At 40.3% G+C, this 24,056-nt stretch overlaps 1 protein-coding gene across 3 annotated transcripts in view; it reads left to right on the top strand.

Moving 5' to 3' along the window:
- HIVEP2 (HIVEP zinc finger 2) overlaps positions 1-24,056 on the top strand; it is a 407,742-nt gene that overhangs the window by 377,836 nt on the left and 5,850 nt on the right. For all 3 annotated transcript variants that reach the window (XM_075862585.1, XM_075862584.1, XM_075862586.1), the window contains 4 exons: positions 12,446-12,597; positions 14,724-14,899; positions 17,180-17,281; positions 21,515-22,389. In XM_075862585.1, coding sequence (XP_075718700.1) covers positions 12,446-12,597; positions 14,724-14,899; positions 17,180-17,281; positions 21,515-22,389 — 1,305 coding nt within the window. The remainder of the gene's footprint in view (positions 1-12,445; positions 12,598-14,723; positions 14,900-17,179; positions 17,282-21,514; positions 22,390-24,056) is intronic.

The raw sequence follows: 24,056 nt of genomic DNA, 5'->3' as shown, positions 1-24,056 counted from the left end.
ACGTTTTACCAGAGAAACACAACTGAATATGTATTGCCCAGATTCTGCAGTTTTTAGAAATATCCCACATGTGGCTCTGGTGTGTCCGGAATGGAGCCCTAGCGCAGATGTGAACGAAGCCTAAGGATGACAACCTGAAAAACTCGCAGGTCCCACTACAAACCTACCCACCATTCCATAAAATCCAGCCCAAAATAATAAATCAAAGGCCTCAGCAAAAAAAAGATTTGCTGAGACAACCAATCTCATCTGGATTTATTCTTCTTACCCAGATTTGCAACCTAGATGAGAAAGACACCCCCTCGAGTTCTTGGTATAGTGAGAATTTTTAATTTTGTTTTAGGCTGTTTTTTTTACCAATTTTAAATGAGTACATTTTAAATGGGGCTGTTCAGTAAAAAAAAAAAAAATTTGTCATGGCCAATATAGGAGACAGAAAAGGTGGTTAAAGAATAAATAAATTAAAAATCCAAGGAGGTATGATACATTTTGAAACATTGTTTTATGCACAGGCCGGGCTTTGTGGGACACGTCTCACATTGGTATGTGGTGTCCTTACGAATGCCTCGTGAATGCACACACAGCATTTTTGGGGGCTTCTGTTTTTGTTTTTTTTCAGTGGGGGGATATCTGTGGGGAAATGCTGGCCAGGAGTTATCCTGCTGACGGAAGAACCAGATGAACTGTCCTCCCCTTCCTGGTCAGCAAATATCAGGGTCTTGATAACTTTTTCCTGAAATTGCAGGAATGTATCCCTACTGCCAGCATATCTGCAGAGGACAAAGGCGTTGTATAAAGCCATCTATGTAAGATGCACAGACAGCTTTTTATACCATACCTTTGTCTTGCCCATGGTGCTGTATGGTTTTATTACCTGATCAGGCAGGTCAACGCCACCCATATATTTGTTGTACTCCTGTACACAAAATGGTTCGGGGACTTGGGTGGTGGATCTGCGTATAGGGACAAGGCTGCAGCTGCTGTCATGAATGCTGGTCAGTATAAGAACGTCCCTTTTATCCTTATATTTCAGGAGTAGCATATTGTCGCTGCAGACAGCTCTGTTCTCTCCTAATTTTATTATCTGACCCAGAAAAGTTTTGGGGAGACCCTCCTGATTTTTGCGGATTGTTCCGCACGCCAAGGTGGATCTGGATTAGAGAACTTTTAGCAATGGGACACTATTGTAAAAGTTGTCCAGATATAAATCATATCCTTTGCCGAGCAAAGGATGAACAAGATCCCATATGGTTATTCGACTAATTCCTAGGAAGGGGGGCATTCTTGGGGATCTATATGGGAGTCTTTCCCCTCATAAACTTTTTTTAACAAAAAATAAACACCGCTACTCCCAACTGAGCAACGCAACGAGAACAGACCGGCGACCAGCGTCCCTGCTTTATTCGATCAGTAAGGGTACCCTACCTACCAAGTGAAAAACTAAATGAGACGTGGCATTGCTACCTAACAGGGAACTCGGACAGTGGACAATCTAGGGTCTAGGGACACAGATCACAGCATGGCAAAAGGGCGCTGTGGGTGACTGAATTGATATATTTGATGACCAGTGGGCACCAAAGGTGGTCATCACAGGTCAGTGAGCAGAAAAGGGGCAGATCGCTGTTTTTCTCTTTGTTTTTTTTTATACTGTTCACTTCTCTTCTCACTGCCAACCAACTCTGACAAGCTCTCTGACAGAAATGAGCTTGTCAGAGCCAGAGACGCCAGCAAAACAAGCCTCCTGCGCTATGATTGGCCAGTCAGTACTGACTGGCAAATCACAGCACTTGCCGGCACAGGGCCATTCTGATTGGTCCTGTGCCGTGAGCCCTGCTCGGCAACTGTCTCTGACAGGTGCGATCAGGACGCTGTCACCGTGTCTATTGACACGGTGACAGTTTAAAGCTTGGGCGTGACTGTACTCCCTATTGCAGGAAATCACTTTGAATCTGGACGTACAGTCATGCCAAATCGCGGGAAGTGGTTAAGCCCATATTGATTATATAACTGTATATTCAATATGTTTTAGTAAACAGCGAAAATGCCAAAACTTGTGTCGTTGTCCAAATAATTACACCTAACTGTAGTAATATGTCATATTTTTGAAATTTGAAATAAATAATAATGGATGGAAATGCCCAATGGTAAAAATAATTAGGTAACTGATGCTTTAGTGTCTATTAGGCCTAATTCACAATGTATTCAGGAGATCCTTTCTTCCACCATTAGGGGAAGAGAAACTCTTTCTAAGGATGGAGTTACACACAGCATTTAGATCAAGTCAGGATTGTAATTAGAAATTGCTGGGCAAATTTAACCCCTTCAGGACACAACCTGTCTTGGCCTTGTGGACACAGCCAGTATTTTTAAAATCTGCCGTGTTTCTTTATGTGGTAATGACTTTGGAATGCTTTTACCTATCCAAGCGATTCTGAGATTGTTTTCTTGTGACATATTGTACTTTATGTTAGTGAAAAAATTTGGTCGATAAATTCAATATTTATTTGTGAAAAACACAAATTTTGAGAAAATTTGCAAATTATAGCATTTTTCTCAATTTAAATGTATCTGCTTGTAACTCCGATACTACTACCACACAAAATAGTTACTAGCTTACATTTCCCATATGCCAACATTATATTTGCATCGTTTTTTAAACGTCCTATTATTTGTCTAGGACGTTACAAGGCTTAGAACTTTAGCAGCAATTTCCCACATTTTCAAGAAAATTCCAAAAGGCTACTTTTTCAGGGACCAGTTTAATTCTGAAGTGGCTTTGAGGGCCTTACGTATTAGAAAGTCCCCTTGAATCACCCTATTTTAAAAACTGCAACCCTCAAAGTATTCAAAACAGCTTTCAGAAAGTTTCTTAACCCTATAGGCATTTCAGAGGAATTAAAGCAAAGTAGAGGTGAAATGTACAAACTCGATTTTTTTTTTTGCCAAATTTCATTGGGAATCAAATACAATTCTGTAACACAGAAGGTTTTACCAGAGAAACACAATTCAATATTTATTGCCCAAATTCTGCAGTTTTTAGAAATATCCCACATGTGGCCCAAGTGTGGTAATGGACTGAGGCACAGGCCTCAGAAGCAAAGGATCACCTAGTGTATATTTTAGGCACCATGTCCGGTTTGAAGAGGTCCTGTGGTGCCAAAACAGTGGAAACCACCCAAAAGTGACACCATTTTGGAAACTACACACCTCAAGGAATGTTTCTATGGTGTAATTAGCATCTTGACCCGACAGGTATTTTGCTAAATTTATTGGAATTAGTCTGTAAAAATGTTTACTTTTTTAATTTTTACAAGGTATAAAAGGAGAAAAAGCACCCCAACATTTGTAAAGCATTGTCTCTATGGCAATACCCCATATGTGGTAATAAACTGCTGTTTGGACCCACAGCAGGGCTCGGAAGGGAAAGAGCTCCATTTGGATTTTGGAGCACAGATTTTGCTGGAATGGTTTTCAGTGCCATGTCGTGTTTGCAACGCCCTCTAGGGACCAAAACAGTAGAAACCCCCAAAAAGTGACCCCATTTTGGAAACGATACCCCTCTATGGGTATAGTTAGCATTTTGACCCCACAGGTTTTTTTGCAGAATGTAGTGGTATTAGGCCGTGAAAATGAATATCAACATTTTTGTCCACTAAAATGTTGCATTTTTTTCATTTGCACAAGGGATAAAGGAGAAAAAACACCCCAACAATTGTAAAGCAATTCCTCCCGAGTACGGCAATACCCCACATGTGGTCATAAATGTTTTTTCATTAGAAATGAATTAAGCCTTTCAGGACTGATCCTTTTTTTGCATTTTAGTTTTTCACTCTGCCTTCCAAGAGCTATAACTTTTTTGTTTTTCCATCAATAGAGTGGTGTGAATGCTTATTTTTTGCGGGAGGAGTTGTAGTTTCTATTGATACAATTTAAAGCTGTGATTCCTCCATTCTTTTTTGGGGTTTCGTTTTTACGGCTTTCACCGTGCGGTAAAAACGACAACTTTACTCTGCGGCTCAATACGATTAAGTTGATACCAGATTTATATAGTTTTTTAAAAATATTTGACTACTTTTACAAAAGAAAAACAATTTGTTCAAATAATATTTTTTTTTTGTTTCACCACATTCTGAGAGCCATAACTTTTTAACTTTTTGGTCGATGTGTGAGGGCTTATTTTTGGGGCTTATTTTTGGCGGAACAAGCTGTCATTTTTATTGGTACCATTTTTTGGTACATACAACGATTTTGGCGTTTAAATTCGTTGTGTTTTACGGCGTTCGCCGTGCACTATAAATTACATTTTACTTTATTCTGTGGGTTGATACGATTACAGCAATACAATATGTATATGGTTTTTTTTTATGTTTTGCTGCGTTTGCACAATAAAATCACTTTTTTAATTTATTTTTGTGTCACAATATTCTGATTCTTATTTTTCAGTCAAAACAGATTTGTAAGGGCTTGGGAGTGGTGGTGACCAAAAAATAGTGATTTTGGCATTGTTTTTCTTTTTGTTTGTTTTTTTGTGGTGTTCACCGTGCGTGAAAAATACCATATATATACTTTTTTTTTAACGTTTTCATTTTTTTTTCCTGTAATAAAAGACTTATTATAGGAAAAGAAAGCAGTTTTTGTTTTTTTAACTTATAACTTTTATTTTGACACTTTTATAAAACATTTTTATTAATTTTTTTTAACTTTTTTGTCCCATTAGGGGACTTGAAGACCTACAGTACTGATCACTGCTATAATACTTTACACTACTTATCTAATGTATTACAACTATCATTGTGACGCAGACAGTCACTCTGACACGAAGCCTATCAGGACCAGCCTGACCATCTCATAGGATTCCGTACATGACAGACCCGGAGGCCATTGTTTGGCCTCTGGTTACCAAGACAACCATCGGCACTCTGTCGATCGGTTACAAACCCCTTAGATGCGGCGATCACAATCAATCGCCGCATTTGACTGTTTAATTGCCTAAATCAGCGGCGATGGACCACTGGCCGGCAACAGTGGAGTGTCAGCTGTTGGAGACAGCTGACCTCCCAGATTCTGGTGCACACTGTCGGCGACAGAGTGTACATGGAACGACTAAGTAACTGTATATCCTCGTGCGGGAAGTAACTAGTCATGCGGCTAGGTGTTAAATCCCAGAGAATTTACCAGCACCATGTGAAAGTTAGATTAAAGGGGTTATCTGAGTTCTTAAAAGTTTTTACTAATGACTGCACATGTCCTGTTGTAAAAAAAAAAACAGTACTCACCTATCCTTTCCCCCTGGGATCAAGCGCTGGCTCTCCGGTAGCCCTCCCATGTATTGTTTACATGCATGTAGCATGTGAGCACTGTATCCAATTAGAGGGCTCAGCGGTGACAAATGGTATTTCTGCCATCATGGCAGTAATACAACTCATGACTGTGGAGCCCTCTGATTGGTTGCAGCGGTGACATGCTGCCTGCATGTAAACAATCACCAGGAAGGCCACCTATCCTTTCCCCCTGGGATCAAGCGCTGGCTCTCCGGTAGCCCTCCCATGTATTGTTTACATGCATGTAGCATGTGAGCACTGTATCCAATTACAGGGCTCAGCGGTGACAAATGGTATTTCTGCCATCATGGCAGTAATACAACTCATGACTGTGGAGCCCTCTGATTGGTTGCAGCGGTGACATGCTGCCTGCATGTAAACAATCACCAGGAAGGCCACTGGAGCGTCATTCTTGGATCGTCGGGGGAAAGGTTAGGTGAGTACTGTTTTGTTTTTTTTAATTCCAGGACATTTGCAGCCATTAATAAAAAATCTTAAGAACTCAGATAACCCCTTTAAGGGCACACTTGCTGGCGTAGTTGCACTACTAAAGTACAACTTCCAGCATGGTCTGACAATTTATCATCACTATTATGTCCCAGAGATATACTGTGCCACACACGTGATGCCAGAATGTTATGTGCCCCTAGAGATGTTGCCATAAGTTGCTACCCCAGACCAGACCCTAATACTAATGCAGACCACAGACCAAGACCCCTAAAAAAATCGGACCCAGACCTCTACATAAATTCAGACCCTAGACCACATCCCCAAATTAATTCAGACCCAAGACCAGATGCCATAATTAATTTCTACTACAGACCTGACCCCAAAATAAATTCAGACTTCAGACCGCCATACTGAAAAACTAATTCCGAACCATAAAAAAATTCATACCCCTAACCCCTAAATAATTTCAGAGCCTAGACCAGACGCCAAAATAATTCAGATCCCAGACCAGACCCCTAAATGAATTCAGACCCAAGATCAGACCCCTAAATAATTTCAGACCCCAGACCAGATCCCCAAATTAATTCAGACCCCAGACCTAACCGCCAAAACATAAATTCAGACCCCAAACCAGACCCCCTCCATTTACTTAGTGCTCCTTGCACCTCCAGGCACACAAGGTCCTAATGTCAGCCAGCGTTAGAACTTTGTGTGCACTGCCCAGAGGTGAAAAAAACCCTGGTGCGAGAAGCTGTAAATTATACTAGCTATTATCTATTAAATCTAATCCAATAGATAATATCTGGCGCCGGGACTCCTTGACTCCTTTTGTGGTATTCGCAACATTTTGCAGGTAAAGCCGCAGTGGCCAGATATTTGCTGCAAGTCAATATGAAACGCATTGCGTTAAACATATTGCGTGTTTTTTTGGAGGGTGTTTTTGTAATTTTGCCCCCGCAGTGTTTTTTTTCAGCATTCTCTAAGTGTGCCATTTTTTTAGGGCATTTTCTACTCATAAACCTCAAGTTAACAAGAAATTCCCAAAAATTGAACCTGTGTGATTTTTTTTTTAACACAAAACGTGTGACGGAGACCTAAGGCCAATTTCACAGGGCAGTGTTTAGGTCAGTATTTTGCATCAGTATTTGTGAGCCAAAACCAGGAGTAGGTCCAAATTACGATACAGGTACATATCTTTACAATATACTTCTTCTCTGTGTAGGTGTCCTTCCTAGTTGTGGCCTACAAAACGGACAAAAATAGTATCACTTTTGAGGGGTTTCCACTGTTTTGGTCTCTCAGGTGCTTTGCAAATGCGACACGACACCCAAAAACTATTCCAGCTAAATTTGAGATCCAAAACCCAAATATTTCTCCTTCCCTTCTGAGTCCTGCTGTGGGAGAGATTGCTTTACAAATTTTGGGATTCTTTTTCTCCTTTATTCATTGTAAAAATTTAACATTTTTATGTTTTTTCAGAAAAAAAGTAGATTTTCATTTTTTACGGTCTAATTCCACTAAATTCAGCAAAAAAACTGTGAGGTCAAAATGCTAACTATACCCCTAGAAAAATTCTTTGAGGGTGCTTTTGGGGGTTTCCACTGTTTTGGTCCCTCCAAGGCGTTGCAAACGCGACATGGCACTGAAAACCAATCCAGCAAAATCTGCAATCCAAAATCCAAATGGCGCTCCTTCCCTTCTGAGCTCTGCCGTGGGTCCAAACAGCAGTTTATTACCACATATCTGGTATTTCCGTAATCGGGAGAAATAGCTTTACAAGTTTTGTGGTGCTTTTTATTCTTTATTCCTTGTAAAAAAAATATTAATTTTTTTCAGAAAAAAAGTAGATTTTCATTTTCACAGACAAACTCCAACTTCACCTGTGGGGTCAAGATGCTAACTATACCCCTAGATAAATTCCTTGAGGGGTGTAGTTTCCAAAACTGTGTCACTTTTGGGGAGATTACAATGTTTTGGCACCTCTTCCAACCTGACATAGTGCCTAAAATAGATTCTAAAAAAAGGAGGCCCCAAAATCCAGTAGGTGCTCCTTTGCTTCTGAGGCCTGTGTTTCAGTCCATTAGCACACTAGGGCCACTTCTGTGATATTTCTAAAAACTGCAGAATCTGGGCAATAAATATTGAGTTGCTTTTCTCTGGTAAATCCTTCTCTGTTACAGAAAAAAACTTATTACAAATGAATTTCGGCAAAAAAAAATAAAATGTGTACATTTTCCTTCTACTTTGCTTTAATTCCTGTGAAACGCCTAAGGGTATGTTCACACACACTAATTACGGACGTAATTCGGGCGTTTTTGCCCCGAATTACGTCCGAAAAATGCGCCTCGATAGCGTTGACAAACGTCTGCCCATTGAAAGCAATGGGCTGACGTTTGTCTGTTCACACGAGGCGTATATTTACGCGCCGCTGTCAAATGACGTCGCGTAAATAGACGCCCGCGTCAAAGAAGTGACCTGTCACTTCTTGGGGCGTAATTGGAGCCATTATTCATTGACTCCAATGAAAAGCAGCGCCAATTACGTCCGTAATGGACGCGGCGTTCAAGCGCCTGCACATGCCGTTACGACTGAAATTACGGGAATGTTTTCTCCTGAAAACATCCCCGTAATTTCAGCCGTTACGGACGCTGTCGTGTGAACATACCCTAAAGGGTTAAAAAACGTTCAGAATGCTGTTTTGAATACTTTGAGGGGTGCAGTTTTTAAAATGGGGTGATTTATGGGGTCTATCTAGTACATAAGGCCCTCAAAGCCACTTCACAACTGAACTGGTCCTGGAAAAATAGCCTTTTGAAATGTTCTTGAAAATTTGAGAAATTGCTGCTAAAGTTCTAACCCTTGTAACATGTACAATATGTCACGAGAAAACAATCTCAGAATTGCTTGGATAGGCAAAAGTTATTACCAAATAAAATGACACATGTCAGATTTAAAAAATGGGGCTGGTCCTGAAGGCCAAAATGAGCTCGGTCCTGAAAGGGTTAAGGCTACATTCACATGACAGTGAAAAAAAATGGCTATTAAAAATTTAAAATAGCCATTCTTCATGGCCGTTTTGCATCAGTGTGTCTCTAAATTTTCTTCCATTTCCAGTCTGTCTGTCCATTTTTAATGGCCGTTTGCCATCTGTATTTCATGGCCGTCAAAAAAAAAAAAAGGATGGATTTAATTTGTCAGTTTTTTTTTGTTCCAACCCCCTGAAATCACCACAGTGCCCATGTAGATAGTGCTGCAATGTCCCCGTAGATAGTGCCACAGTGCCCACTGTAGGTAATGCCCATATAGGACCAGTGCCCACAGTGCCCAATATAGATAGTGCCACAGTGCCCACATAGTACCACAGTGCCCACATATAAAGTGACACAGTGCCCACATATAAAGTGCCAGTGCCCACACAGTGCCCATTGTAGATAGTGCCACAGAGCCCACATAGTGCCACAGTGCCCATGTAGATAGCACCACAGTATCCCCTGTAGATAGTGGCACACCCCCACCTGTAAATATCACCCCCCCATAGAGAGCATGTCCCCCTGTAGATAGCATCCCCCCTTGTAGATACCCCCCTCCCCTGTAGATAGCACCATTGTAGCTCACTGCAGGAGAGGAATCCCTCTGGCCGGGGATTCCTCATAAATGGAGCCCCTGATGTCTCTGTCCAAATATAGACAGTGACATCAGGAGAGCGGAATCCCCTGCCAGAGCGGACCATATCCATATATGGATAGCGACGCTGTGGGCTTCTTCAGGAGCGGAATCCCCTGCCAGAGCGGGTTCTGGCTGCTGGGGATTCTGCTCCTACAGGAAGCTACAGTGGCATGCTATCTACTGGGGATGGGCGGGGGATTTCTGTCTTTAAGTAAGGGGGTGTTATCTACATCGAGGGGTGCTAGCTACAAGACTGAATTCCCCTGCCAGAGATTGTGCGATGCTCTGGCTGGGGATTCAGTTGTTGAAAGCCCGACATCACTGTTCTTCTATGGACAGTAATATCAAGGGCTTCCCCGGGATCATCGCTAAAAGTAGCGCTTTGTGTGAGGAGTCCTCGGCCAGGATCCGTTTTTCCGGCTGTTACAAGGATTTTTTCTTAAAAAACGGCCGGCAAAAACTGACTTCTATTGGAGCCGTCTGGCCATGAAAACGGCCAAAAATAGGACATGTCCTATTTTTTGACGGCCAATATTCACAGGTAGTTAAAAAAAGGCCATGTGAATACACCCATAGAACTTCATTTTTCTGATAACGGCCATGTGACGGCCATTAGAAAAACGGCCTTCACACGGCCGTTTTTCACTGTCGTGTGAATGTAGCCTAATAGTGTTTCCCTTCTCCCATGTTCTGGAATCTATTTATATAAAAAAGCAAACAAACAAAAAACAAAAGCACATTAAACCAAAGAAAGAATCACAATGTTGCTTAACTTTCCGCACCTAGACATACAGTTACGTCGAAGTGCACCTGCATGACGCAATCGAGGGGTGCTGATAGTTGTCATGTCAGCCGGGGGGCCTTACAAAGGCACCCAGGCCTGCCATGTCTATTAGGCCAAAAGAGGAAATGTAAGCAGCACCTTAGCGAAAGTCTTTCCAGTGCACATCATCTGATGGGTTTGGTCCATACATGGAAAATGGAAATTTGATCACAGCAGGAGGATTAAACACCTTTATTTTCACAAGTACCTGTATGGACTGAATGCTGTTATAAAAATGTACATTTTCCATGTCTAATAGATTGTCTATCAGTTTTACACTGACAAGAAAAAATGGTTTGGTATACTAAGTATAGTATAGTATACAAAAGCATTATAAAAGCGATCAGAGGGTCGCACTGTGAAGTCCCTAGTTTAAAACGTTAAATAAGAAAGAAAAAACAGTGTTCGCAGTACAAATAAAATAAAAAGTGGTTTTATATTGCAAAATTAAAGAAAAAAAATACACATATAGGGTATTTTCACAGCATAAATACTGCAGATTTTCCGCAACATACTTCATTGTGAAAAATCTTCAGCATAATACAGAGGTAGCAGACTGGATGTAATTTGAACAAATCTCATTCACATGCTGCATAAATAATACGCCAGAAAAAGTTCATAAATTGATCTACGGTGCGTTTTATTATTTCGCAGCATGTCAATTTATGCTTCGGAATTGCTGCTTTCTGTTGCAGGTTTTCCCCATTGAATTCAATGGAAGGTAAAATTGCAACACATAGCAGATGTTGTGATTTATGCAGCAGAAAAGCTGCATTTCCACCGCAAAAATCGCAACTAAAGAAAAAAAGAATTCTTATTTACCCCGCTCTCTATACTTCTCCGTCCAGGCCGGCATCCTGGGATGCTGATGTTTCATCCCATGTGACTGCTGCAGCCAATCATAGGCTGCAGCGGTCCCATGGGATGAAATGTCATCCCAGGAGGCCGGACAATGGAGGGAAGGGTCGCAATGACTACTGCCTTGGGTAAGTATGAACGTTTTGGTTTTTTCTAGTGCTGCTCTCCGCAGCGAAAATTCTGCCCGAAGAACTGCACCACAATTTGTTTCTGTTTTTTTTTTTTTGAATTCCCTGCGGGTTCCATGGTGGATACGCTGCGTACCTTTACACAGCGTATCTGCCCCATGTAAAGCTACCCATAGGGTATCAACATGATCGTAACGACCCATATAATATAGTTAACACATTATTTTAAGCACATTTTGAACGGCATAAAAATAAGATGGAATTACCAAAGATGTAATTGATTTTTTTCCCCATTCCAACACCCCCCACCAAAAAAAAATATAAAACTTAATTTATATTTCTGCCAAAAGGGTTCTCTTAAAAATATGATTTGTCCTGCAGAAAACAAGTCCACATATGGCTACATTGCCGTAAAAATAAAAAAATTTATCGCATGGGGAGAAAGTCTTGAAGTGTGGTGACATAAAACTATTTCTTTCCATGAAATTTGCTATTATTGTGCAAAATTAGTAAAACACAAAAAAAAAAACACATATTTTGTATCGTCGTAATCTAAATCTTTATTTTATTAACACTTTGGCTGCCTGAAGGGAAGCAGAGGATTTGAAACGTTATTACCCCTTATATCCCAGGTGAATAGGTATACAACATTTTACTAGCATACTTGAATTTTAGTGTAGCATTTGCTGTATTGCTCACTGCGGCACACACAGAAAGAGGAATACACAGTTACAAAGCGACATTATGCTATAAAACGGTCATTATTTTATTTTTAAATATGCCTCAGCATCTTTTCTATGCTTTTTGCTCATGCTTAAAAAACCAAGTACAGCTTGGGTCTCACCCAAAATCCTACAGGCACTATTTAATTCAGGTAATACTACTTAGTAGAAACCATATTGAGGAAATTTCCCTGCTGTGGGACAATTGTGATTTTAAAAAAGGTTGAGCTTCATGGAAAAGTCACGTATGGTGGAGGTCCTATCGATTTCAATCCACATCTCTGTAAATGTGGTGCGCTCTTGAGCATCATGTTTCTCTATGTTCCCAAGCACTTATGAATTCTCAGATCTAGCTCATTAGAAATTACAGGCATAGTGCGTCATTTTATAGTCTTTACTGAATACCGAGAGAGATAAAGGAGATACATATAATTAGTTTAGACAGCAACTTTCCTGTTATTTGTTTTTATGACTTAGATGAAACCTGAGCCATCTCTACTGGTTACCAGTAAACTTGAAAAGAAGACCGCTGGAAACAGCAAAGAAAGGACAAAGGGAGACAGTCATGGAGAGAAAGATATTTCAGCTAAACAAACAGAACCTATGAGGATTAAAATATTTGAAGGAGGGTAAGAGAATAAACATTCATTTAAAAATAAAAGGACGTTTTTTGTGATGTAAAAAATAGTCATATCTGTGCAATTGTGATGTATTTTTATTATGATTTAAAGCGCATGTCCTAGCAATTTTAGTTCAAGAGTAGGAGACGCTCTGTCTTCCACTGTCTAGTAAGGTGCAGCCCAGTTTAACATCAATGATTTAGCAAAACGATTATATTACAAACGCCTGAACTATAATCGCATTTCTTTTATTACTGGAGGTACCCTTTAATGGTTTCTGATTAATATATCAATAGCGTTTGTAAACTTATTTTAAAAAGTTAAAAGCTATGTACGCCTTTGAAATTGTTTTATTTTTTCTAATAAAAAATGTCTATCATTGTGTTTGGTGCAACTTTCTTAATACTTTTTATTAAAAATTATTTTTACTTTTTGAGATACAGCTGCTTTGTATCCTGTATACAGAGCAGCTGTATCTTGCACTGAGACCTGAATCCATCAGGTCAGCGGCATTGACTGGTTCCGTGACAGCGGGTTTCAGTGACACCTCTTATCAATCACATCTAAGTTAACTTAGATGTGATTGGTAACAGCTTGATCCTGCGTTAACTTAGATGTGATCGATAAGAGGTGTCACTGAAACCCGCTGTCACGGAACCAGTCAATGCCGCTGACCTGATGGATTCAGGTCTCAGCGCAAGATACAGCTACTCTGAATACAGGATACAAAGCAGCTCAAAAAGTGTGTGTATATACATCAGTGGGTTTGGTGCAACTTTCTAATATAAACTATTTCAAAGGTGTATATAATCTTTATTGACAATTTCACAAGCTCCATTGCAGATTACAGAATTTTTGATGGAAAAAAAAAAAGGCAGCATGCAGCGCTATTTTCTCAGACAAAATGAAATCATGACAGTCACCGGACGGGAAACATTATTGTCAATTGGCTCCATCGTGCACTGTTTGTCTCTGTCATGTGAACAGATCCAGCTCTTCCATTTTTTTGTTTTTCTGTTTCTATGACAGAACAGAATACCGGAAAACCTGGCGCAGATATGAACAGCGCAGAGCTGACCACTTACACAGTGACTGTTGGTGGTCATCTACCTGTTGCATTTTCTAACACATCCAGTAAAAATCCTGCTTAGGCTTTATTAACATCTTGTTTTTTCCCTACGTCTAGTGGGTACTGTGGGAAAGCTCCTGACTTTTTTTTAAATGGAATAGCAAAGTAGACTACGCTATTCCATGCCATCCCAAAATAAACCCTATACCGCGTGGGATAAGATTTTTTTAAAACGGGAGCCTATGGGTGATGTATGCCACTGTATGCCATCCGTTAAATGTATACGTCATGGGCTTTTCAATAGCTTTTCATGACGTATCCATTAAACTGATGCTTTTATATCCTATAGGTGATGGATGAACATATTGCAGGTGCTATTAGGAAAATGACTCTTTATCACACAAAATACATTCTACAATAACCCTCCATCGTATAGAATTATTTTTTAAGGTCCCGTTCATAAGTAATTTTTGTCCTATGTTTAACGTATACGCAGGGAAAAGCTCCCCGTGTATATATTAAACTGAGGTTGTGACAGGTGACTAACAGTGGCATCTGTCAGCTATAGGTTATAATGGTATCCGTTTAACGTATACGTCATGAAAAGGTCATGTGAGTTCATGACACTATAGCCTATAGGCAACAATTGCCACTATTCGGCATCTGTCACAGCCAGCGTTTAATGTAAAAAGTTCCTGATGTATAAAACATAGGCAAAAAATGACGTGATGAGGCCTTAAAAAATATTTTTTTACTCGGTAGGCTCATTTTAGAATGTAGCTTGTGGGATAAAGAACCATTTTCCCAATAGCACATGCAATATTGGTGTGTTTTAAGGCCTCATGCACACGACCGTAATTTAAAGATAAAATACTATCGGCCACGGACACCTTTCCGTATGTTTGTCCGAGCCGTAGAAATGACCCGCAAAAAATAGGACATGTCCTATTTTTTCCATTTACAGACTGTGCTCTTATACTTATTACTGTCTGATACTGTCATACTCCTGATTATAAAATTATGTGTGTTTACAATTATTGAGTTCATTATTTTTTGTGACGAACAGATTTAAATCCAATGAAGATTATGTATATGTTCGAGGTAGAGGTCGTGGAAAGTACATATGTGAAGAATGTGGTATACGCTGTAAAAAACCAAGCATGCTGAAGAAGCATATCCGCACCCACACGGATGTACGGCCTTATGTGTGCAAACTGTGCAACTTTGCCTTCAAAACAAAAGGTACATTTGAATCTTTTGTGTGACTATTGTGTGACGTTAGTAGAGGTGAATGAATCCTCAAACTGTATGGTTCAATAGAACAGACACATACATTCCTGACACTTGTCATGAAATGGCAATGTGTATTTGCTGCTTTCATAAACTGTGTCATCATGTACTACTACTGGTTATATCTATGTTTTTTGCTAATTTAAGCTGCCTCCTTTATTAAAGGTCTTGTTTGGTCATATTTTATATGAGAATTGTTATTTTTTACGGATATACAGATACAGTAATTCATATAAGACTCTAGCAATACATGAGCAGGTCAAGTAAATGAATGGCCATTTAAAGAGGCTCTGTCACCAGATTTTCAAACCCCTATCTCCTATTGCAGCAGATCGGCGCTGCAATGTAGATAACAGTAACGTTTTTGGCCAAGTTATGACCATTTTTATATTTATGCAAATAAGCCTTTCTTATGTACAACTGGGCGTGTTTAAAGTTATGTCCAACTGGGCGTGTATTGTGTTCGTTACATCTGGGCGTTTTTACTTGTTTTACTAGCTGGGCGTTGTGAATAGAAGTGTATGATGCTGATGAATCAGCATCATCCACTTCTCTTCGTTACCACCCAGCTTCTGGCAGTGCACAGACACACAGCGTGTCCTCGCGAGATCACGCTGTGACGTCACTCACTTCCTCCCACAGGAACTTCATCGCGTCGGATGAGCGAGGACACGCTGTGTGTCTGTGAACTGCCAGAAGCTGGGTGGTAACGAAGAGAAGTGGATGATGCTGATTCGTCAGCATCATACACTTCTATTCACAACGCCCAGCTAGTAAAACAAGTAAAAACGCCCAGATGTAACGAACACAATACACGCCCAGTTGGACATAACTTTAAACACGCCCAGTTGTACATAAGAAAGACTCATTTGCATAAATATAAAAATGGTCATAACTTGGCCAAAAATGCTCGTTTTTAAAAAATAAAAACGTTACTGTAATCTACATTTCAGCGCCGATCTGCTGCAATAGGAGATAGGGGTTTGAAAATCTGGTGACAGAGCCTCTTTAAGCTGCAATCATAGGCTTTCTACAAAAAGTCTCCATGTTGTCCCATCCTAAAATTGCTGCTCCTCGTCAAAGGTTTCAAACTGTTATTTTGCAAGATAGTACTAAATACTAACAAAGTGACAGTTTGTAGTCTGTTGCTAAGTAGCAAGTGAGTAACATCAACATTTATATGGCATACAGCAAATCTAAGCGAGACTCAACCTGCACATTCAAAGGGCTTGTTTAGATCTGTACACTTAGCCTGATTATTAAACGAGCCAGTATTTGGTAGATATAGCCACAGGAGATCTTGTATCCAGATAGCCCAGACTTCATGGCTAGAAGTATGGAAGAGGAAACATGCTATATTTGTAAACCGCAAACAGATCTGAGCGTGTATGTATTATAAATATATATATATTTCTAAATGGTGTGTTATAATTAGACAGACAAGGCATTAGTATATGAGGCTCTATGAGACTAACTTTACGTGATAAGTAGACTACATATAATGTCAGCCTGTCTGCAATGCGATGGTAGCAAGTCTCCGTGACAGATTGTTGTTGCACTGTTAACGTCTGCAATGTTTGTGCTTATGTGGACAGCCCTACAAACAAAGATGACACAAGCTGTATAATAAAGAGGTATACAAAGAAGAGTATGCTTTTACCGCCCTTTCAGTGGGTCAATTTCAAGTTTATCAATAATGTAAAGGCCTACAGTCTCCCCGGTGGGCCTCTCCATCCATATCTACATTAATAATTGATGAAGTCTTGATAGCTAGTGTTCACATACATTAATTTGCAGAGAAAATTACTTCCATTTGATACCACTGGTCTAGGGATTCTTTCATTAATTGAAGCCAGGATTTGCAATGAAGTCCTTGAAATCGATACGGGCTGTAATAGAAATCTTATATGATGTTGAGTCAACTTTGCTATTCATCTAATCTTTAGGTAAATCATGCAGTTTTTTTTATTTTTTATTTAAATGCACTCATCATATCTAAAGCAGCAGGTACTCCAAACTATATTTCCATGCTATCACTGGGGCAGATATTTATTTTAGAACACAAATTTAAGGACATTTTCATGTACAGTTTTGTTTTTATGTACTTTACCTGATTATTATATTTTTGCACTAACCACATTTTTTCGTTTATACATACACTATATTTCTGTGTTTTAACCTAACTAGACCTCTTTAGTTTGGCTCTGGATCTGATTGTCTGTCTCTTTATAGGAAACCTGACAAAACATATGAAGTCAAAAGCCCACATGAAAAAGTGCCTGGAGCTTGGAGTAACAATGACATCTGTAGATGATGCAGAAATAGAAGAGTCAGGTACACTTTCATTTTGGTTCTGTGTGAGAAGATGGATCACCCACACTACTGCCTAACATAGGAGAATATATTTAACTGTATATACTAATTTAGAGGTTTGCATGCAATGAAAAGAAAGTGATCTAATAATACAGAACACAATGTAATCATAGCAATGCTTTAATAATATAAAGGCAAAGTTTAGCCAATCAGATGATTGGAAGCTTTTTATACATTCTATTTTCACTTAGATGAATTCAGTTAAAGAACTTTTCCACAAATTTCCCAGGTTGAAATAAGTGGCAAATGATTTTCTTTAAAGAGGCTCTGTCACCAGATTTTCAAACCCCTATCTCCTATTGCATGTGATCGGCGCTGCAATGTAGATAACAGTAAAGTTTTTGTTTTTTTCAAAAGCGAGCATTTTTGGCCAAGTTATGACCATTTTTATATTTATGCAAATGAGCCTTTCTTATGTCCAACTGGGCGTGTATTGTGTGTGTACATCTGGGCGTTTTTACTTGTTTTACTAGCTGGGCGTTGTGAATAGAAGTGTATGATGCTGACGAATCAGCATCATCCACTTCTCTTCGTTACCACCCGGCTTCTGGCAGTGCACAGACACACAGTGTGTCCTCGCGAGATCACGCTGTGACGTCACTCACTTCCTCCCACAGGAACTTCATTGCGTCGGATGAGCGAGGACACGCTGTGTGTCTGTGAACTGCCAGAAGCTGGGTGGTAACGAAGAGAAGTGGATGATGCTGATTCGTCAGCATCATACACTTCTATTCACAACGCCCAGCTAGTAAAACAAGTAAAAACGCCCAGATGTAACGAACACAATACACGCCCAGTTGGACATAACTTTAAACACGCCCAGTTGTACATAAGAAAGACTCATTTGCATAAATATAAAAATGGTCATAACTTGGCCAAAAATGCTCGTTTTTAAAAAAAAACAAAAAACGTTACTGTTATCTACATTGCAGCGCCGATCTGCTGCAATAGGAGATAGGGGTTTGAAAATCTGGTGACAGAGCCTCTTTAAGCTTTAAGAATATATTACAAAGTCAGGATTAGAGGCTATGGGTCTTCCACAAACCCTAGTGTCATAAAGTAGAAGAAAGGATCAATACAAGGCAAATTTATACCAATAACACGTCCTAGAAAATACAAGGCAGGTGTAAAATGATAGACATTGATAAGGACAGGACACAAAGTCCAGCTGGAAAACGAAACCATAAGGATAAATTCACACATCTAGTTTGTGGTGCAATTTCCGTTGCATTTTTATTTTTTTTACCAAACACAGAAGTGGATAGGAAAAAGAGAAGTTTGGGTCTTTTCTTTATACTTATGTGTTTGCAAGAACAGAGGGGTAAGCACATCTTGAAAAGCAGTAAACACATCTTTGTCAGGTGTCTCCCAATATATCCATAGTCCAGTTTGGAATCTGGGTCAGCAGCAGGAGATGAATATTCTTCTTGTGATCTGTACACTTGTGATTGTTTTACGCCCAATGCACACAACAGTATTTTCCATCAGTAATTACGGACAGTAATTGCTGACAGTAATTACGGACTCATTCATTTCTATTGGCCACAGACACCTTTCAGTATTTTTACTGATGGGTGACCGTGCTGAAAAAATGATAGAACCTGTCCAATTCTTGTCAGTAATTACGGCAAAAGGACTCTTGCCGTATGGGAGCTTCCGTAAATACGGACGGCTACGGATGTGCATCCATATACCGTCCGTATTTACGAAATCATTGCTATGCAACATGCTGATGACATAATTTGCATTCTCCCTCCTTTTTTTTACGGATCCGTATATACGCATGAAATACGGATGCCTACAGATCCGTATCTACGGACAGTATTTCGGGATAGATGAAAATACGGTCGTGTGCATGGGGCCTGAGTAATCACAGTTCTGTGTATGAGTGACAATATCAAGATCTAAAGATAAAAGGAAAGGCCAGAGAAAAGCAATGGAGTGAGTAGATCACCCGAACACATTTCCCAAACTCTTATCTCAGTGGAATCAATCTTTACAATGTTCTCTCCAGAGTTAGGCCACATTCAGACGTAACGGAAAATTTCCACTATAAATTTTGTGGCAAATTTGCGGCAATTACGTAACGAATCTGCTGCAAAATTTGCACATTTGACAGTTAATTTAGACGTGATGAATATCACAGACGACGTGTCGCAGATTTCAGCCTTTGCTTTGCAAAGGCTGAAATCCACGGTGAAAATCCGCTGCTTCTCCGCAAAAGACTGTGCATGCTACGGCGTGTATTTTCCGCACCACAGCCTAAATTACGCACTGCTATTTTGCGCAACGTCCAAATAAAGTTACCTAAAAGGCTATAGTAAATACTGCGGATTTTCTGCAATGGCAAAATACAGTAAAAGAAAATTTGATGAGATTTGAACATATCTCATCCATACGCCATGTAAATGATGAGCGGGAAAAAACGCTCAGAAATTGAACTGTGGCTCCCTGGTTTAGCCCCACATCAAATCCCTTGGTGACACAGTGGGTTCCTCTGCAGGCCCCGTGACACAACATATACTTATTAAAAGGTACATAATAGGTCTCATGATTGGGGAATGAATTCACACGGGTTGTTTAGGATGGCCTCAGATGGTTGCTTATGCAGATAAACCTGGGTGACAGAACTCATATAAATATGTAGACTTTAATCTATTTTCAAACCCTTAGACACTCCCACCAGACGTGGTACATGGTAGACTCTCTGCTATCCAGGCTGGCACCTTCTTCCTCTCATCAACACCGTATATCAACTTGTGTATATACAAGAATAGGAAATGTCAGAAATTTTGTCAGAATATGTCCAGTGTAGCCTCACATAACAAAGTGCCCCAAGAACAAAGCGACTTTAGCCACTGAACAAGGACAATTTAAATAAAATGAGTCTTTGACATGAGTGCCATGAGTTATCTATTAGTGGCAATGTACAATGAAAAGAAGATGAGTAATGTTTAGGCTATAATGACACAACAGTGAAAAAAACGGCCATTAAATACGGATCAACTGTCAGTTTTTCAAAACCAATTTGCATCCGTGTGTCTCCAAATTTTCATCCATTTCCCATCCGTCTGACTATTTTTAACAGTCGTTTATCATCCGTTTGCCATCCGTTTTTCATGGCCGTTAAAAAAAAACCTGATGAATTTAATTTGTCAGGCTTTTGTCCCAACCCCCTGAAAATACCACAGTGCCCATGTAGATAGTTCCACAATGCCCTGTAGTTAGTGCCACAGTGCCCACTGTAGATAGTGCCCACATAGTGCCACAGTATCCACTGTAGATATTGCCCACATATAAGATGTCAGTACCCACATAGTACTACTGTGCCCATGTAGCTTGAGCCACACACAATGCCTATGTAGAGTGTTCCTTGTAGATAGTGCCACAGTGCACTTGTAGATTACGCCACATACTCCCCGTATAGAAAGCGCCACCCGCCAGGGATTTCGGTGTCTCAAAGCCTCTAACGTCACTTTCCATATATGGACAGTGACGTCAGGGGCTCCTCCAGGAGCAGAATCCCTGCTCTGCTCGGGGATTCTCACAAAGCCTTGTGAGGGCCAGGATCAGTTTTTAATGGCCGTCACAAGGATTGCCTTTTGAAAAACGGACGTTAAAAATGGATCCATTGATTTCTTTGGGGGCTGTTGGGCCGTGAAAATGGACGGTAATAAAATATGTTCTATTTTCTTACAGCCAGTATTCACGGGCCGTTAAAAAAACGACTGTGTGAATAGACTCATAGAACTTCACAGCTCTGAAAACGCCCGTGCCATCAAATGGTCGTTTTAAACTGTCGTGTGAATTTAGTCTTGGGCTTTTGTTTTCATGTCACCTAACTTGACCAAGAGTACAATTTATTTAATAGTTGGTCTCTGGAGATTTGATTGCTTCAAAGAAATGTATTACAAGTCTAAAATATTACATTACTCAGTGAAACATAGTGTAAGCTTGAATTATTTAATACATTTACATTTCATATTTTCTGTATTATTGTTGCCATAATAAAATGGCTCTGTGTTTGTTCCAGTAGATTATTTATGTCAATAAATACCCCCGCATAATTATACAGAACAACTAAAACTGTGTTTTTATGTATTTTTTTTTATTTTTGATTAAAAAAAGGAAAATACTGAAATTATATCTATATTCTTTAAACTAAAATTCTTATATCTGTAATATTTTTTTTAGGAAATATTGAAGATATACAGAAAGAATCAGAAAAGAACACCATAACTATTGATCACCAGTTTTCAGATGCAGAGGAATCAGATGGTGATGACGGAGATGATAATGATGACGACGACGATGAGGAGGATGATTTTGATGATAACCAGGGTGACTCAACACCAAAAACTAGATCAAGAAGTACAAGCCCTCAGCCTCCTCGATTTTCAACATTGTCTGTTACTGCTGCTTCATCATCACAAAGAGTATCACCAGAGGTCTCCATGGGTCACTCTTCCTTGATTAACTATTTGTCCACCATGCCTAGTATTCAGGTTACACATCTCATGACTCCAAGTGGAAACTCTCAAATGGTCAACTATGAAAAGCTTGTCCTTGCCAGTTTGGAACATGACAGAGAAAAAATGGATGTACCTGGCCCCAAGGATGAGGACTATATGCTTACTTCTGAACCTGGTTCATCTCCAAGGGACTTCTCATCTTGTAGCCGTCATTCCTCTCCAGGATATGATTCTTCGCCATGCAGAGATTATTCACCAAAGAGGTACCTATCACTTAGGGGAGATTTGTCCCCCAGAAGGCACTTATCACCACGAAGGGATGCTTCACCAATGAGACACCTGTCACCAAGAAAAGAAGCTGCATTAAGGAGGGAACTCTCACCACGAAGAGATGTATCACCACAACGTCATCTTTCACCATTAAGGCCAGTGTCACCTGGGAAAGATATGTCTACAGGGCGAGATCTGTCTCCTAGAAGAGAGAGGAATTACATGGCCAGCTTTAGAGCACTCTCTCCTAGAAGACGTTTACACCACAACACAAGTTTGCCAATGAGTCACTATTTGCACACAGACTCAGGATTATACGGCCCTGGAGTAAGTTATCCTATGATTTTTTATCTTTTTTTTACATAGCATTTATATTTGCTGTTTTAAAGCAATTCTCACAGCATATTACTTTTATTTTAGTAACTCAAATGTGAACTTATGTTTTAAAAAATAGGCAATTTCAATTTCCTAATATACATCTGTAAGAATTGATAACTTTTTGAGAGACCCAACAATAAACCAGGGGCTGGTGCCCACCTATGGCCTGTGAATCTAGAATACTGCCCATGTACAGCCTATGGAGCATCAGACATAGGCTGCCATAAACAGCCTTTGTATGCTGAATACCTTACCATGCAACAGTAAGGAACTAGCTTTCAATGCTGCCCTGCTCTATGATCAAATCTATTCCTCTTTTATATAGGGAAAAATTAGTTAGTATGATTTGATTTATTCTGAAAGGAGTTGAATATTGCACTCATACATTGTGTAATCTTGGCCCTTCATTCTGAAGCACCTATTGTATTTGGTCCAGATACAATGAATGACCGCAAAGGCAAATTTTCTGACGTATTAACACCCTTCTTTAGGCTAAAAAAAAGTAATTACTAAATATCAGTGTACATAGCATGTACAGCAAGGTCAATTATAGTAAAGTACAATACAGGTAGTAATCAAGGAGAAGGATGCTAGCAGTATTTCATATTATACATTATGCTATGTAATCAATTCAAATATTGGCATATGTCTGTACCCAGGGGCGTAACTAGGAAAGACTGGGCCCCATAGCAAACTTTTGACTGGGGCCCCCCTCCCCTGGGTGTCACACAACCCCCCCCTTGTAGATAGTGCCTTTTTTACAGCCCCACCTGTAGATAACGCCATACAGCCCCCCCTCTGTAGATAGCGCCATACATCCCCCTGTAGAGAACGCCATACAGCCCCCCTGTAGATAACGCCATACAGTCCCCCTGCAGAGAACGCCATACAGCCCCCCTGTAGAGAACGCCATACAGCCCCCCCTGTAGAGAACGCCATACAGCCCCCACTGTAGGGAACGCCATACAGCCCCCCCCTGTAGAGAACGCCATACAGCCCCCCCTGTAGGGAACGCCATACAGCTGCCCCCCTGTAGGGAACGCCATACAGCCACCCCCCCCTGTAGGGAACGCCATACAGCGTTCCCCCCCCTGTAGGGAACGCCATACAGCGTCCCCCCTCCCAAAAAAATGCGACCTACAGTGTGTCCTACAAAATACATGTATCCCCTCTCCACAGGATCTCCACAGGATAGGGGATACATGAGTGATCGCTGGCAGCGATAGGGAGAACGGGGGACTGAAAGTCCCCTGAACTTCTCCATGACAAACCTCTGACTTCCGGCGTCTGCGCAGCTCAATAAAAATGAAAGGAGCGCTGGTCACGCATGCGCACAAGCACGACCGGCGCTCCATTCATTTCTACGGTCTGAGGTTTGTGATGGAGAACTTCAGGGGACTTTCAGTCCCCCGTTCTCCCTATCAATGCCAGCGATCACACATGTATCGCCTATCCTGTGGAGAGGGGATACATGTATTTTGCTCTATTTTGCGCCTTCAGGACCAGACACCGTTTAGCCATTTTTGGCACGTGTTAGTTAAATGGCTATAACTTTTTTATTTGTTGGGCTAATGACGTGATTTTTGCGACGTTTTTTCCGTAGACAATGCAGGTTT

This window comes from Rhinoderma darwinii, chromosome 4 (assembly GCF_050947455.1).
Source record: "Rhinoderma darwinii isolate aRhiDar2 chromosome 4, aRhiDar2.hap1, whole genome shotgun sequence".
NCBI lineage: Eukaryota > Metazoa > Chordata > Amphibia > Anura > Rhinodermatidae > Rhinoderma > Rhinoderma darwinii.
Note: the sequence above shows the minus strand (reverse complement) of the source record. Positions and strands in the feature narration are given on the sequence as shown.